Source organism: Anabrus simplex, chromosome 1 (genome assembly GCF_040414725.1).
Source record: "Anabrus simplex isolate iqAnaSimp1 chromosome 1, ASM4041472v1, whole genome shotgun sequence".
Lineage (NCBI taxonomy): Eukaryota > Metazoa > Arthropoda > Insecta > Orthoptera > Tettigoniidae > Anabrus > Anabrus simplex.
Genome location: NC_090265.1, coordinates 1,444,421,503 through 1,444,436,671, shown reverse-complemented (window position 1 = coordinate 1,444,436,671; position 15,169 = coordinate 1,444,421,503). Strand labels below are relative to the sequence as shown.

Below are 15,169 nucleotides of genomic sequence, written 5' to 3'. Positions count from 1 at the left end.
TAAAAGTAGCCTATGCTTCCAATATTTATCCACTAAATTTCCCTCATTATTAGATGCAAATTTCAAAGAAGGCGTTTTTGATGGACCACAGATTCGTAAACAGATGAAGGATAAAATTTTCACAGACACGATGACCAAAAATTGAGAAAGAGGCATGGAACGCATTCAAAGATGAAGTGACTAAATTCCTTGGCAACATTAAGGACCCTCAATACAAAGAAATTGTAAGGAAAATGTTGGTCAAGTTTAAGGAACTTGGTTGTAATATGAGCCGTAAGCTTCATTTCTTAGCTTCGCATCTGGATTATTTCCGTCTAAATTTAGGAGCTGTCAGTGAAGAACAAGGTGAAAGGTTTCACCAGGATCTCAAAGATGCAGAACGACGCTATCAGGGACATTGGGATGTGAACATGATGGCCGATTACTGTTGGTCGCTTGCACGAGACGACCCTTCTAGAGATCATTCATGAATTTCAAAAACCCGGAAATTCCACGAAAAATGGGAAAAGGCGGAGGTGTGAATCTAACCTGCACATAATGTAAGTAACAAAACCATGTATGTTTAACCATGTAATTTTTATTCAAGGTATGGTTATATTAATTTAAAAGCAACTGTACAGTTGAAACTAAATAGGCGCTTTATGCTTCAGCTTCACGAATTTCAATATACATTAAAAATATAATACATACTATCTACTTGCTTACAAAGCGGCATATGTGTATTCAATGCATGAAAAATATGATTACGTTTTGCAAGCTGAAATTTACATTAATACATCAAATTTAATCAATACTAAGTATCAACAATTTTACATAAGAACAAAATAATATTTTGTAAAATTGCCACCAAACCAGACGTGATTCGCCAAAACTAATTTTTTTTCTCGAATTCTGCATTAAGAAATACATAAAACCCACCTAGTTTCGTTTTTACCGCACAAAAAATGTTTTAATTTGCAGGCTAGTGTTATTCATAGTCGTCCTGATTATTTTCACACATACCAGCAATTTTGTTTTGTGGGGGGAGGGAGCAGAGACACATTTTGTTAATGCCCCAGGGTGGCAAAAATGTTAAATATGGCCCTTACACATATTACAATAATATGGAATAAAAATTAAGGAACACACTCTAGATGTAAGTAGTTAACTACCATGAAAAAATTAGCAACCTCACATTCATTTCTCTTTTCACTTCGTATGTGTGTGTACTTTAGAGTTTAAGAATAACTACTGTGTTGTTAGCCATAAAACATGCATGAACTATACATTCCAGTCAAAAAAATACATGGATAAACAAGCAAATAGATGTGCAGTACATTGCCAACTACAAGCCAGCTCTACAAACAAACCTGATCAGTAGCAGACATGAGGCATTCCACAGCAGCTGATCGTTTGAGCTGTTCGCAGTCCCATACATCCCAGTATTCCTCCCTCCGACCACGTTTACGGCCTCGCCGACCCACCTCCTGAATACCCAAGCCATACTGTATTCATCCCACCCAATGCACAAACTACTAATATTGCAACAAATTAACACAATCACCTGTAATAAAGATTTCATACAAAAAGGAAGTATTGTAATAATACACTGAAGACGCTCAGATACATAATGTTAAATCTTCTATATTACAATCCATACTAATTCACACGTAGAAGAACTGGAATATTATATACAGAGCAGAAAAAAATTTATAATTTTCTACCCCATATTGCCAAATCATGCAGAAAACTTATAACAGCGGTTTATAAGCTGCATATCCTTACCACTGAAAAGTGCAAATAATACATTTATATTCAACAGCATAAAAATACAATTTCATCCTGATATACACTAATGAGCAATCAAATTAGAGATACCTAGTAAGTAGTGTATAGCACCCCATTTCATCTTTATGACTGTAGTAATGCAAAGTAGCATGGACTACACAAAGCAGTGAAAGCACTGGGGAGCCATACTGATCCACAATTGCTTCACAACCTCCCATAATCCACGAAGATTGGTAGAGGCAGAGTCCAAGACACACACATCCCTCTCAACACCATACCACATGTGTTCAATGAGATTGAGATTGGGGCTTCTCGGGGTACAGGCAAGCATCTTCACACCCAAGAACTGCTCATCGAACCAGTCAGCCATAATTTCAGAGCAACGGGCTGAAGCATCGTCTTGCTGGAGGTACAGGTTGCCTGCTGCAAAGTACTGGAGCAGCAGGTTCCTGTAAAATTTGCCAGTGAGGGCACTGTCAGATGTACCAGAAAATCCATTTCATCCCAATTGATTAGTCCCCATATGAAGATACCACCACCACCGGGCTGAACTGCACCCTGCTGACAAGAGAGACCCATTGCCTCTGCTCAGTCCCCAAACGAGGACCCCACTACCACGGGCTCGAACTGTACCCAGCTGACGAGAAAGATCCATTGCCTCATGTAGATGATGATGCACTTAGACCCGACCGTCAGCATGTACCAACAAGTACCTCAACTCATCCGTCCATGTGACCTTTTTCCATGCTTCGAAACATACAATGGCGGTGTTCCTTAGCCCAAGTCAGTCATCATGCCCTGTGATGGGTGTTAAACAGAAGTACCCTCGTGGGACGCTTGCTTTGGTACCCCATAGTGAGGAGATAGTTCTGGATGGTATGGCTGCTCACACGTCACTGTTGTCTAGCAATGAATTGAAAAGTGATCTGCTGCACTGTGGTCTGCCTATCTATTGTTATGATCCAAGCTAGCTGGCAGCAACCTGTCATTAATGTGCCATACACCACAACAGTTAACCCTGGTGGCCGTAGTTTTGCCCAAATCCACGTATTAACAGCACACTCTACATACGGTGGCCCTTGGAAAGCCTAGTGTCTGAACTACTTCAGAAATGGAGTGGCTCAAATCTTTGGCACAGACAATCTGGCTGTGATTAAATGTGTTGAGGTCTTTTATCTTACCCATCCTGTAATCAACTGTTACTTGTACGGCTCGAACAATGTCTGATGTCCTTGCTGTTACATACCACGCCCTTCAGTTACATTCACTGGGCCAAGCACAGTGCCATTACCCCACTACAGTAGCTAATTCAATTGCTCACGAGTGCACACAGGCACCAATACATGATCACTAATGAAATCTTATAATACATCTCATATTGAACATTACAGATTATTGATGAACTTCATGAAACATTCAGGCTTCACAAGAATTTGAACAAAGAAAAATTTTAAAAGGAGAAGTACTGTATATCTGTTACACACTCAATCTGCAATAAAAGACTAGGCTCAAGACCTATTGCTCATCAAGAACGCCATAACTCAAACACAGCCTGTTTTGAGTTATGTATTCCATTTTATTGATTCTTGCATGTACTTTTAACTGGTATACATAACTCAAAACAGGCAGTTTGAATTATGACGTAATAAATGAGTGATATAACCATTGACAGACAGGAGGTAAAGAAAGGTGGTAAGGATGTCTGAAAAGAGAAAACTGGAACAAATATATCTTGCTACAGGGAGGTAATATCTGTGAATTTATTTATTTTTTCCTTTCCACTTCAAAATTACCCTGATACATATCAACTACAAACAATAATGGCAAAAAATTGCAGTCTTGCATGAGCCTTGCAACTTCTGTGAGCATTTGACTGACAGTAATAACCTACCTTGAATCATAATTCAATAACTTTTCCTCTGGTACTGTCATGTGTACTCGCTAAAGCTAAAAAAACATTATAAGCTTCCTCCATTGCCAATTCCACAATTTCACTTTGCTCGAGGTTCTTGTGGGGTTATTACTAACTTACTTTAACTAATGTTATTTATGCCCGCCTGGTGGCCATGATCATTAAGGTGACAGGTGGTGGTCCATAATTTCTGATACAGACTGCGTGCCTAAAGCCTGGATTCAATTCCAAACCTCTCCACAACGCTCATATGGAGTGACGGTATATGACGCTGTTGATGGCGATTCATCTGTCAGATGGGGATTTTAAGTCTTGGGCAGACTCCTTAGTGCTACGTAACAGGAGTAGGCTATATGTTGGCACCGAGTATCAACCGCTCTCTTTCTACTGTTGTACATCGCATCATTCATTTCATCTCATCAACTCCTCTGATGAGGTTGACATCAGGAAGGTCATCAGGTATAAAAACTCGCTACAAAGATTCATCTTGCATCATATCCAACCAACCCCATAAAAAAATGGGATGAGGGTCGGACATATATAAAATACTCTAACTAATGTTAGTGCTTATAGATCTTTCTCTTTCTAATTCCAGAGTCCAGTGCTGCTGTTGCCATCTTCTCTGAAATTATCTGTCAAATATATGCAACAAATGCGGGGGGGGGGGGGGGGAAGCAGGAAGTATACCAAATTTAGAATTACTTTTGACAGTATTCATCCTAATTTAAAAAAACCGATCAAATGTAACATTTTTACACCTTCATATTTCCTTTCCAACATGAAAAAATTGTAAGTTTTATAATGTGATTTCTTTCTTGTTTGTAGATCAATTCAAATTCCGGGAGGGAGTCTTCAAGTATGCTTGTATTTCACAACTGTTACCAAGATGTGAAATTTCTGCAAAACACTATAGTAAAAATCAGTAATTAAGAGAATGTACCAAAGAATTTAATGTGATAATACAGCAGGCCAGAACTCTATTTGAAACAATAATAATAATAATAATAATAATAATAATAATAATAATAATAATAATAATAATAATAACAACAACAACAACAACAACAACACTCATCATCAAAGCCACTTACGACCAGATGAAAGTGTAGAATCAGTGGAATGGACATCGAACAACTGAAAAATTTGAGGCCTTCTAAAAGGTGCAGAAAATTACCTCAAAAGTATCCACCGGAGAAACAAGTTTATGAAAGAAAACAACTGACAGAAATCTAGCAAGAATTCCTCAAAAACAACACTGGGAATTTCTACACCTTCCACGACAATTTATCAAAGTATCAACCACCATCTTTATGTTTTCATTAAGCAAATGGAACATTAAAAACAAACACCAAAGAGAACCGCACAATTCTAGCTGACTAGTTTTGAGACTACCTCAACTGTGATCCTTCAAAAGAAAGACTGAACTTCGGAAAGTCCATGCCAAACCCTGATTCACAACCTATCTAAGGCATTTGATAGGGTAAATCATGGGAGACTACTGGCAAAAATGAGAGCTATTGGACTAGACAAAGGAGTGACTAAATGGATGGCTATATTTCTAGAAAACAGAACTCAGAGAATTAGAGTATGTGAAGGTTTATCTGATTCTGTAATCATTAAGAGGGGAATTTCTTATAAATCTAAATGATGTGAGTAAAGACCTGGAATCAGAGATAAGGCTTTTTGCAGATGATGTAATCTATATTAATATATGAAGAGGTACAGTTTGTTTGTATGTAATGGCTAATCTCAGGAACTAATGGATCGATTCTAGAAATTATTTTACTAATGTAAATATACATTATCCCTGAAGGACATGGGCAGTATTTTATTTTCAAAACTATTCGAGGGGGGGCAGGCGATGGGGGAGATATAAAAATAATTGGCTAATGTAGGCGAAATATCGAATCTGTCATACAAGGGCAAGATAAAGCTCAATTTAACACTTTGGCGACTATGAGACCCGCCGGCGGGTCACGCCAACTCTTTACTTCTGGACGGTGAGACCCGCCGGCGGTCTCATGACACATTATATATACTGGAGCCGTGTCGCGCGCCGTTCACAGATTATGCTTTCGTCCTTTCTGGTTCGTCTCTACATAAGGCAAACTAACTTCGTATACAGTGGGACATGCAGGGAGTACATAGGAGCTAGGATAATTAAGAAAGTATTCAATATGCTGGTTCCATTACTCAAATCATTTTATATGAAGAAAATATATACAAATATAAGAATAGAGACATTCAAGTTAACACAGTTCAGAAAATCATAACTATCAGTTGTATTAGAGTCGAATATTTAACAGCATCGTTATTATTATTAATAATAATAATGTAAAGAAAACTATATCGTACACATGGGTTATTAAAACAGTTAATAATTTGTTAAACTAATACACTGATGGTAAAAAAGGGAATTAATGCAACAATGTGAGGTACCACTTCAGTGTTGCTTATGAAAACAAAGCAAGCACTACGATGGCTTCTTGGGACAGTCCTCACAGTACGTGGACACTTTCTTGCAGTGCTTCTGAGCATAAGTTCTGTCATGGATGCTCACTAGTTCTGCGTAACAACTGACGCAACGTTTACGTACTTTTCTATTTCGGCCATCTTTTTCTTCTGTTTCCTTCAAAATATGACTGTGTTTGGGAGAAGTGGAGAGAGTAGCTGCTTTTCTCACACTGTTCCCCAAAATTCCAACGACCAACTCCTCTCTAAATTTTCCAATTTGAAATTTCTCCCCCATTACTTCATTATGTAAAATGAGCGCATTCACAACAGCCGTTCCAAGCAGAAGTTCCAGTGCAACTTTATTATACCACCTAATTGTTCTCCTCAGTACAGTGAAATAGCTGCTCAGTTGGTCAGATAAGTCAATACCTTGCTTCTTTGGGTTGTAGTATAAAATTGCTTCAGGTTTCACTACGTTTTCGCCTTTCCTATTCTTTTTTCCTGTATCAATCATATCTAATTTATGTCTCGTAGAGATGAATCTCACATTACGTTTATCTTTCCAGTTTGCTACAACAATTCCAGAATTACTTTCTTTGCCAACTATCTCTCCCTTCTTCATTGATGGACATATCAGTACATTTTTGGGAATACCTTTCACATTTTTTCTTACAGTTCCTACCAAGTGTGTGTCATTTTCTATCAAATACTGGGCAATCAACAAATTATTATAGAAGTTGTCTGTTACCAAAGTACGACCTTGGCCAATATAATCCTGCATTAACTTTTAACAACAATATTACTGACTCGTTCATCAGATGTAGAAGGAACATGGGTCACCTTTCCCTGATAAACAATTACCTCGTAAGTGTATCCTTTCGAATCACACAACTTGAACAATTTAACACCATATTTTGAAGCTTTACCAGGGATGTATTGTCTAAAAGACAAACGACCTCGAAAAGGCACCATTGTTTCATCAATTATTACAGCTTCCCCAGGAACTTTGAAAGTTTTGAAATTACGCACAAGAAGGTCAAGCAAAGGTCTAATTTTACTGAGCTTGTCTGACTTATCTAGTGTGGCATTATCTGCAAAATGAAGAAATCTCAAAATATCCTTAAATCGGTCACGTGTCATTACTAACGGTACAAAAGCGCTGCGGTATAAAAAATGCTTTGACCAGTAGTCTGATATTTTAGGGTACCTTACTAGCCCCATATAAATAATGAGTGCGAAGAAGTTCCACAACTCGGGCTCAGTTATATTTGCCCATTTATTTTGTTTTGTGTTTTTTCCATTGCGGTTTGTTTCCACCAGTATCAAGTTAATAATGTCATTACTAATTATACCTTTGAGTATCTCTATTGGCGTATCCCTGTCACATAAATTCTGAATTTTTTCTGTTGGTGGACGTTGGAACTGTTTAAGATGTTGTCCAGTGACATCAAACCATGAAAGGTTTATTTTCTGTCCTACCTGAATCACTGGTGTTTGAAGGCCTGGTTGTCCATTTGCAGACATCAGCCCCGTGTGTTGTGTTCGTTGTCGCAGCTGATCCCCAGGTGGTTGTCCATTAACTTGACGCTGAAGGTTGTCCCTCTTTTGTATTTTACGTGGACGAGGCCGATCTTCTTCCTCCGAGCCTTCGACGTATGAATCATCTGAAGTACTTTCAGATGAAACCACATATGATGAACCACTGTCATTTGCGTCTTCTGCATCATCATCGCTTATGGAAAGAATTGCGGCTGATGAACGGGTTTCCCGCAGTTGGTTTGGAGTCTCATGAGAAGCTGACGGAAGGGGATCTGGAATGCACGTGCTTGATTCGCAAGAGTTAATTTCAATTTCGTTTTCCTCATCGTCCTCCGAAATAATCTCTTGGAGTAATTTAGAAATATTTTCTACATCCATGCAATTTATTCTGGAAAAAAACAATATTGTTCACTAGAAACCCCCAAGCAGTGATGTAATGTACGATATGTCTCCAAATATAACTAATACTGAACCCTTCTGTTCATTGGAACAATTGTATTAATTTGAGTATTGGATATTGGAATCACACAAGGCCACCCACGAAGCCGATGTCTTACAGTATATGTCATAAAGGGGTCCAGAAGAAGCGTTCTTATGTGAAGTGAGCGCGAGCGTCATTATGAGAAATCTCCAGAACTCATTTAAAGGAGTTATGTCCCAAGCCAAGCCTCTTGATGAAGATTGGGGACGCTTTCCAGTTCCCGGCTAAACTTATTATAGGAGGGAAGAATGAAATAAATTAATATCTTTGGTTACGGAAGAGATGCATTGGATTTGAGACAAGAATTGCAACCTGTATTATTTCTGCTTTATTTTGATAGGCATTAGAGCTGCATTCATTAATGCATTCGCTAATTTGAGCTCATGATATAATTAATGCGGGAAATTTTCCCGGGCGCGCTAAGATTGCACGCAGTCAAGCGGCTTGATGACGCTATCCGGAATTATAAATTAAGGCCGCCAGAGCATATCAGGGTCATTCATGGACCGAGAGGCTGCGTGAACGAATCGTCATACTGCGTGATGGTACTGAGAACAACGCTTTGTCTTCGAGCTACACCGACTACCCGTACTGCTATTTCTGCAAGGAAGTAAGTACTCAACTTGAATATTCAGATGAATTTAAGATTTTACCTGTGAGAATCTGCTATGGGGAGATGAGGTACTGCTTATAAGAGACTAATGAACTAGTAGCTTCAATTTTCTGTGAGGTCAAGGGATTACGGACGAACTGCTAGAATTAATATTGGCTCAGGTTAGGAATTATAAAACTATATGTTGTCCGTGTGATAGGGTGATAGAACAGTGACTGAGAGTAGTGAAGAAACTATAGTGTACCAGGTTAAAACTCTGAACGAGACTTGGTCAGTGTGACGTGTGAGACACGCTAGTAGTGGAAACAGGCATCGAGTTTGGACAGTCTGTAATATATGAATTTATTTTCAGTTACCCCAGCATCAAGTCAGAACGAGTGTTTGACAGCATCATTGCAAAGAAGCCACAACCAGGAGCTGAAGCCAACACAACAACGGGCATCGATCCAGGAACGTTGGGAGCACCTGATCAGCACAACATCGAAGGGGACACCTTCCGACTACAGAGGGAGCTGTACGAAGACGCCACACAAGCAAGAATGTCTCCAAGTGGTCAACAGTATCTGATGCCAGCTCTGCAGTCTATCAGAATGTGGTAGATCCAGTGGTCCACAGGGATGGCCGCTCCGCTATGTCCCCGATAAATTAAGGTCAGAGCTTTCCAATTCTGTTTCAAGCATGTCATTTAAATTTAGATAGGAATATGGGGGCCGTCAGTCAACATATTTGTGGTAGTAGGAAAATTTCCCTTGTAATTTAGAGCTAGGCCTCAAACTCGAACCCCGTACTTTAAGGTAGATGTTATTTGTAGAGTCCTTGTTAGCGAAGTTATAGTTCATTTTGATTACGTTATTTTAACGTACGTGTTTTTGTAAGGGTCTGTTTGAACTCATTTAGGCATGGAAGTAGTCTACAGATAGGTACTTTTATTAGATCGCATTTAGGCATTTGTTTCTGCAGACGTAGAAGTGTATCGTTATGACCAAGTCGTGACCAAGTGGTGACCAGTAATTCACCCAGATTCACTGATAGAGCGAGCGAGTCCAAATATTTAAGAGATTTGAGCCCATGAGAGGCAGAAGTAAAATTTGCAGTTGGCATGAGAGAGCCCAACCATTGAAAGTTTATTGAATATATTTTGGAAATGCCTAGTATGGCCATGTGACGATCGCTTAATGATTAGTGTTTTGTAGCACCAGGATTTAGCCCATGAGAGGCATAAGTAAGATGAGCGAGATTGCTGGAGGTATTAAGACGAGGGCAGATAGCCCAGGTATATTTAAATGAGGGCTTTAGCAGCTGACTACGTGAAGTGTTCTTTGAAAGGCAAGACTTTAGCCTGTCACCCCGTTTGAGCTCATAAATTAGGGGACTGCCGCAAGTGGAATGGTGAGGGTGGAGGTCATTGAGCTTGACGTCACAGGCTTGTGGGTTGGTCGTCTGCAGTATGTCAAGAATGCAGAGAGGGGAAGAAACGACCTTCATGTTTTGAAAGCAGAGAGAGATTTGTTTTATGTCCTATTTGTTTTACGTAATATTTTAACACTGGCCCGTTTTATCCTGACACCCATGTATGTGTTGATTGGGTCCTTTTATATTGTGTGCATAGGTATCTTGGACGCCTTACTTGTCATGGGACTAGGGTTCGTGACCGAGTCAGGTCATTGTAAATTTTGTGGTGATTTTTGTTTGCACCGGGGTTCGACGGCGCGAGGCATTGTAAATTTGTATGGGAATCATTGTTTTTGTGTAATTAAGCAGATATCCATCTTTCTAAACTTCGTTACTTACACTATTGTAACATGCTTGTTGCAGCTCACGTGTTTTCGTGAAGGCAGTAAACTGGTAGTCATCGGCTCAGCGTCATTTTACCATCTCATATTGAAATGCTCTTTCATTTGTAAATAATTCAATTTTATGTAATAAATCCCTATTTGTTAAACTTTGAATGCAGCGGTGTTTTCTGTTCGATATTTTATTTTTATTTTCAATTTAGCCGAATTCTTACCTGAGTAGGCACATGTCCTAGTGTTTTATCTTTATGTTGCCCCGTTATACCCATGTTATCCCTGAGAAGAGCGCTCTCCTGGCTGATTGAAGAGGACGGTGTTCAGGTAAGACTATGTGCACCAGCTCACGTCTGTGAGAGTTCGTTCACTACTGTACTCTGGGTTCGAGACCGGCCTTCGCCTGGACGGAACTTTAAAGTGCAGTAGGGCACAATACATATCTTGAATTCGTTTGAAACGCAAGAATAAGAAATACAGCTCACTTACCGAGTCATTGTAATAATTATATCAGCAGAAATGCATACACACTTAACATGTTGCTTCACAACACTACGTTCGATCAAAACAAACAATGCTGCATAAAGACCGCCAATTTCAGTGAGGACGCCGGCGGGTCACAGAGTGCGCGCGAACCCCGTGCGTTACTTGTGGACGATGAGACCCGCCGGGCGGTCTCAGCACACAGTGCACACAGTGCACACTAACGCCTATAGGCTGTACTTAAGATGTGTAATAGTATGTAATATATCCATTAGAGTTCAAGTATCTCTGATTTTTCACTTCGTTCCTAATGAATAAACTCGGAAAACAATACGCCATCGTCAACGTGTTAAGCCCCTTGACGCAAAGAACAAAACTCGGTAAGCCCGACAACCATGTTTTAAGGCCCTAAAACCAACCATTATTGAGATATTGGCACCACACTACCCCAGCTCTAGCAGGGGTAACCGTAACCATGGCAACATCAGCTGCAGTATTCTTACAGTAGCGAGATTATCCGCAATACATCACAAAAACGTAATATGTTACAAACATTAAAACTGGTATTCGGAATCTCCTTTAAAAATAAAACAACACAAATTTTTGCTTTCAGAAAATCCACTAAAGGGGTGAGGGTGGGTTGTGAAAAGAAGTGAAGGAGTTGAATTCTTTATATGATGATACATATATCTCAAAAATGTTACAGACGTTAAAACTGGTACTTGGAATCTCCATTAAAAGTAAATGAACACACTTTTTTGGAAAATCCACTTAAGGGGGTGAAATAATGAAAAAAGTGGGTGAATTTTTAAAATGAGTAGCTTTTCCTTCTACTGCTTTGAGGTCACGGGTGCGAACTGTGTCGCACATGTGTATTTGACCCTGTTTTACGGTTGGATGCCCTTCCTGACGCCAACCCCATATGTAGGGATGTAATTACTATTGCATGTTTCTGTTGTGGTTGGTAATGTGGCATGTTGAGTGAATATGAAGAGGAGAGTGTTGGGGCAAACACAAATAACCTGTCCCCAGGCCAGATGAATTAATCACATGCGATTAAATTCATCGACCCTGCCCGGAATCGAACCTGGAAACCTATAAACCGAAGGCCTCAACGCTGATCACTCAACCAAGGAGAAGGGCAGTTTTTAAAATGAGTATATCTACACTATATCTCATAAACTTAACATGTTACAGATGTGAAAATTGGTATTTGAAAACTCCTTCAGAAATAAAGAAACTTTTTTTTTCCGACTTAAAATAGGACTGTTTCTCATATGCAGAGCTCCATGTCGCATGTTCCAAATTTAGCTTTGCCAGTAGCCTCGTCATCTTAACTCCATACGGCAATGCCACAAACGTGGTTTAAAAAAAGGTTCTGGGGTAAATGAAATGCAATTTTTCGGTGAATTTTTATACTTTAGGAATTTACAAATAACGTCTCAGTGCAGTACCGAGGAACGATTCATTTTTACCAACTTACAAAATCCTCGCGAGCAAAGCCGTGGGCGACAGCTAGTTCTGTATAGAGTAATAAATAAGTTACAAGACTGTGAGCAACTGCAAAAAGACCTCGACAACGTTGTAAGATGGACATCAGGCAATGGTATGATGATAAACATGGTTAAAAATCAGGTTGTGAGTTTCACTAATAGAAGTTTTCACAGTTTTAATTACTGCGTTGATGGGGTGAAAGTTCCTTACGGAGTTCACTGTAAGTACCCCGGTGTTAATGTAAGGAAAGACCTTCATTGGGGTAATCACATAAATGGGATTGTAAATAAAGGGTACAGATCTCTGCACATGATTATGAGGGTATTTAGGGATTGCAGAGTAAGAATGTAAAAGAGAGGGCATATGAGTCTCTGGTAAGACCCTAACTAGAGTATGGTTCCGGTGTTTGGTTTCCCCACCAGGAATACTTCATTCGAGAACTGGAAAAAATCCAAAGAAAAGCAGCCTGATTTGTTCTTGGTGATTTGTGACAAAATAGTGGCGTAATGAAAATGTTGCAAAGTTTGGACTGGGAAGACTTGGGGAGGGGAGGGGGGGGGGTGAAGGAGACGAGCTGCTGCACTAAGTGGTATGTTAAAATACCAATATAAATGGTCCGTTATTGGACATTATACATTTTCCAGCTAACTCATTCCTGGTTCCCATGTGCTAAGTTGGGCTCATCAGTTGGTATTTAGCACACCCGCCAAGACGCACGGCTAGTGCATACCGTGGAGGCCACTGCGTAGGTTACTTGGAGCCACCGGCAGTGCCAATGCACTACGAGAGACTTTGTCTCATTACCAAATATTGATACCTGCCTGGCCATCAGATAATATACAGTAGATGTTGATTCCCATAGGGAACCTGAAATATTTGTCCCGAATGAGCAAATTTATAATACCAGTATAAATGGTCAGTTATTGGCAGCCAGGAATGAGTTAGCTGGAAAATGTATAATCTCCAAAAATGGACCATTTATATAGGTATTACAAATTTACTCATTCGGGGCAAATATTTCAGGTTCCCTATGGGAATCAACATCTATATCATAAGTGGTATGTTCCGAGCTGTCTGGAGAGATGGCGTGGAGTAACATTAATAGACGAATAAGTCTAAGTGGTGTTTTTAAAAGTAGGAAAGATCACAATATGAAGATAAAGTTGGAATTCAAGAGAATAAATTGGGGCAAATATTCGTTAATAGATAGGAGAATTAGGGATTGTAATAGTTTACCAAGGAAGATGTTCAATAAATTTCTAAACTCTTTGCAATCATTTAAGAAAAGGCTCAGAAAACAACACATAAGGAATCTGCCACCTGAGCAACTGCCCTAAATGCAGGTCAATTTTTGACTGATTGATGACTGATTGATTGATTGATTGATTATATTGCATTATAACCCCTGACAATACAGGAAACAGCAAAGATCATCCGATTCTTCATAAATAATAAAGCCCCTGGAGAATATAACATCACCGCGGAGATGTGGAAACTACGAGGTGACCCTGTAAATGGAATTCATGCAATCTTATGCCTGTTGCTCACGGTAAAATTTTCTGTCAAATTTATTGTACAATAATTTAATTTTATAAAATTTCTGTTGCTCACAGTCAAATTCAAGTTTTACAAAACCTTTGGTAAAACTTTTCATAAAATAGGACATGTTCTATTCCGTAAAATTAATTTTACTGTTGCTCACAGTCAAATTCAAGTTTTACAAAACCTTTGGTAAAACTTTTCATAAAATAGGACATGTTCTATTCCGTAAAATAAATTTTACGAAAAGAACCAATCAGCGAAGCTGACATCACGATGATGCTGGCACTATGTCATGAGAAGATTGTGAAGCTCGATTGTAAACAAACAATTCTTTCTAAAATGGCAGGATCCGGGTGGACTAAGGAAGCTGTTAGTGCTTTACTGGACAAATACCAGAAATATCCATGTTTGTACGAGGTTAAAACGCCACTTTACCACAACAGAAATGCAAGAAGAGAGGCAGAAAACACAATCACTGAATTCCTATATGAATGCTGGTCTTTTAACCTCAACTAATTTTCGACCAAGGACAGCAATCCTCTACCTTCTTCTCCTCTTTTGATCCAATCCCGAGTAAAGCATTTCCGGCATTTCTCTTCTTCCTTCTTACCACTGTACAACATAAAATTGCAGCTAAAGCAGCAAGTTTTGCTTTGTTTGTTGGAGCCATACTCTCAAACACACTGTAAGTTGTTCTTGGTTTAAAAGTTTATCTATAGATGGCAGCACATACACATCTTAGTTCAGAAGTGATTCATAGATGGGCATCCTGATGCTTCCACGGACTTTATAAAATATTTTACCGTGAGCAACACAACTTGTTTTCACCAATTTTTTATAAAATTAACTGTACAAAAAATTTTACAAAACATTTTACCGTGAGCAATAGGCATTATTCAAAATGTGGGAAACTGAAGCGATCCCGCAGGATTGGAAGTGCGCATTAATACACCTATTGCACAATAAAAGCGACAAGGAAGATCCAAACATCAACAGAGGCATGTCCCTACTACTGATCACATGCATAATTCTTTCTAAAGCTCTCTTAAACTGTTTAAAAAACAGACAGATTACCCTAAACTGTTTAAACAGACAGA

General features: G+C 39.1%; 1 protein-coding gene across 3 annotated transcripts in view; it reads right to left on the bottom strand.

The window, feature by feature from the left end:
- The window catches only part of LOC136860653 (uncharacterized), a 314,102-nt gene that overhangs the window by 207,289 nt on the left and 91,644 nt on the right, over positions 1 to 15,169 (bottom strand). For 2 of the 3 annotated variants that reach the window (XM_067138771.2, XM_068225547.1), the window contains one exon: positions 1,350 to 1,466. The exons of the other annotated variant lie outside the window; for it this stretch is intronic. In XM_067138771.2, the coding sequence (XP_066994872.2) occupies positions 1,350 to 1,466 (117 nt within the window). The remainder of the gene's footprint in view (positions 1 to 1,349; positions 1,467 to 15,169) is intronic. 3 annotated transcript variants of the gene reach the window in all.